At 46.3% G+C, this 2,876-nt stretch overlaps 1 protein-coding gene across 2 annotated transcripts in view; it reads left to right on the top strand.

Annotated features, from left to right (window-relative positions):
• ROPN1L (rhophilin associated tail protein 1 like) overlaps positions 1 to 2,876 on the top strand; it is a 28,822-nt gene that overhangs the window by 9,309 nt on the left and 16,637 nt on the right. For both annotated transcript variants that reach the window (XM_017888573.1, XM_017888572.1), the window contains one exon: positions 1,600 to 1,723. In XM_017888573.1, the coding sequence (XP_017744062.1) occupies positions 1,600 to 1,723 (124 nt within the window). The remainder of the gene's footprint in view (positions 1 to 1,599; positions 1,724 to 2,876) is intronic.

The raw sequence follows: 2,876 nt of genomic DNA, 5'->3' as shown, positions 1-2,876 counted from the left end.
CCCACAAAAACAACAACGAAAAGAGTCTCCAGAAATTGCCAAATGCCTTTTGGCTGGGGGGAAGGAGGAGGAACATTATCCCCCACTGAGAACTCTGCTTCCAGAGGCCGTATCTAGCTCGGGATTCCTTGCCTGAGTTATGAGGAATTACCCCCATGAAATAGGTGAAAACCTTGATTAGTAGGAATGTGGCAAAATGAGGCACCCATTCTTCACCTGCACCCTTTAGGTCTTAAGGTTCACATTTGTCTAACTCATTGCTGCCTTCATTTTAACTTTTCTTCAAATCATTAACAAAGCCACAAAATGGAGCTGAAGTTGTCTTACACAGCAAGAAAACAAGGTCAAATTTGAGGGGTGTAAAGAGAAAGGATGAGATATGAAGTTTATTTTAGTCTATCAGACATCTACTTATCCGTATTTATCTGTAGCAACGTTTCTAACTACTCATGGCTTTAAAATTGTTATCTGTGGCCCTGGTGGATGCTTTAATGTTCATTTTTCCTGGATATGCTGTCTCTTTTCATCATGCTAAGGTCATTAGGGCCCCAAATGATGTGACTTCAGCATCGCCACCTCTGGCAAAGATACCAAGGGGCATGAGTTTCTCAGAAGGTCTTGCCTAGCACCCCTCCCACCACAAGCCAGAGGCTGGATGTGGGTTCCCTCTTGACTTATTGCCCCAACAGTTTCCCACTCTTGCCTCCAATGTAAGCAGCAATATCAGTGTCCCAGAAAGGAACAATTAAGAGGAAAAATACCAGGCAGGAAAAGTAGGGGGCGGGGGGTGGGAACCAGGCCAGCACCTGCCATTTCCAGGGTGGAAGCAGGTGACCTGTGTGTTCCTGGGCTGCCTCAGGGTTGAATATGCAGATGCTTAAAGTCAATCACCTCAAAAAGCAGCAAGACCAAACCCACCTGTCAAAAGTGGGAAGATGGCCTGGCACAGTGGCTCACAGCTATAATCCCAGCACTTTGGGAGGCCAAGCTGGGAGGATCACTTGAGGCCAGGAGTTCCAGACCAGCATGGGCAATGGAGCAAGACCACATCTCTACAAGAAATAATTAAAAAGATTAGCCAGGTGTGGTGGTGTGTGCCTGTAGTCCCAGCTACTTAGGAGGCTGAGGCGGGAGTATCCCTTGAGCTTGAGAGGTCGAGGCTACGGTGAGCCATGATTATGTCACTGCACTCCAGCCTGGGTGACAGAGTGAGACCCTGTCTCAAAAACTTTAGGAAGAAAAAAAAAGTAATACATGGAGCTCCAGCTGATTGTGAAGTGGCAGGGAGGAGGGGAAGAATAACACACATTGAAGGAGCTTTTGCGAGTGCCAGCCACTGTGCCAAGCCCTTCTCACTCAGTGCTCTCTGACCCTCCAACAGGGACTCTCATTATCCCCTTTGCCAACACAGAAACTAAGGCATGCAGAGAAGGTTAAGTCAGAGAACTAAGTGGAGGAACCAGGACATAAGCCCGGGATGTTGGTCTTCAGAGCTGTCCTTCCTAATCACCATTGTTTTGGGGGGTTATTGAAGAAATTGCATCGCATAGCTGCTTTTTGTGTATTGATGAGCTTTAAGAGATGTCTGTTATTTATTAGATATTTTTCAGCTTTGTCAAGAGGAGATCCACTTCCTGTAAAGGACAGAATGGAAATGCCCACGGCAACCCAGAAAACAGACACAGGCCTGACTCAAGGACTCCTGAAAATTTTGCACAAGCAGGTATGGGGAGTTCTGTGGCCTCAGGCAACTGGCCTGTGCTTTCCTTACCATTCACTGTGCATTGATGACAGAGCGAGGCCCACCCCGGCAATGTATTTCAAACCTCCCAAGGTCCCTGAAGTCCTGCTTTCCCTGCCACACATCGTCAAGGTTGATTCAAGGAAGAAATATGTTGTGTTTGGGAGGTCTTTTTCTAGCTTCAACAGCCCCAAGTAACTATCCAGGAGTAGATTTTAGAAAAGTGAAATATAATTTCTTTAAAATACAAAATTTACATGACACTAGATTCTGCTGGGTGAAAAATACAAAATTCCAGAACCTGGGGGGTTTCTAGTCTGTTCTCCAGGTGTGCATTTGTGAAAGCTGTGTGTGGGCTTGAGTAAGCCTCTGCCTTCTCTGTCTGAAGGTGGGCTGGAGTTTGGCGCCCAAGGTGGGCAGCAGCCTCTGGTGTCCAGTTCTGTGGAGAGCCTGGGCCTCCTTCCTGCCTTGCACTTCTTTGCCCCACACGCCATCCTGATTTTAGAGACATGAGTTACTAGAAAGTGGGTAATGGAGCAAGGCTAGGCATTCCGCATGATTCAGTTCTTTTGCTAAAAGAGACACCAGTGGCATAACCTTGATTTTCAAGCTGACTTATCCCATTCTACATTGTGAAGTGCTGTACTTCTGCGCAGGATACAGTGAATTCTGAAACTAGGACTTTTCCATGGCTACCTTAAGGGAAATGAAGAACTCTTGAATGGTGTAGCTTGGGAAAAGACATGCTGAAATTGCTCAAAGCCTTTTCATCCAAGATACTGCTAGCAGATTGCAGAAGTTATCAGTTTTGATAGATTGTTTAAAATAGTAGAAGGAAGGCCGGGCATGGTGGCTCATGCCTTTAATCCCAGTACTTTGGGAGGCTGAGGCAGGCAGATCACTTGAAGTCAGGAGTTCAAGACCAGCCTGGCCAACAACGTAAAAACTTTGTCTCCAATAAAAATACGAAACTTAACAGAGTGTGGTGCTGTGCACCTGTAATCCCAGCTACTTGGGAGGCTGAGGCGGGAGAATTATTTAACCCTAGGAGGTGGAGGTTGCAGTGAGCTGAGATCGTGCTACTGCACTCCAGCCTGGGCAACAGAATGAGACTATCTCAAAAATAAATAAATAA

Source organism: Rhinopithecus bieti, unplaced genomic scaffold, assembly GCF_001698545.2.
Source record: "Rhinopithecus bieti isolate Rb0 unplaced genomic scaffold, ASM169854v2 scaffold_17184, whole genome shotgun sequence".
NCBI lineage: Eukaryota > Metazoa > Chordata > Mammalia > Primates > Cercopithecidae > Rhinopithecus > Rhinopithecus bieti.
This window is presented reverse-complemented; position numbering and strand designations above follow the sequence as displayed.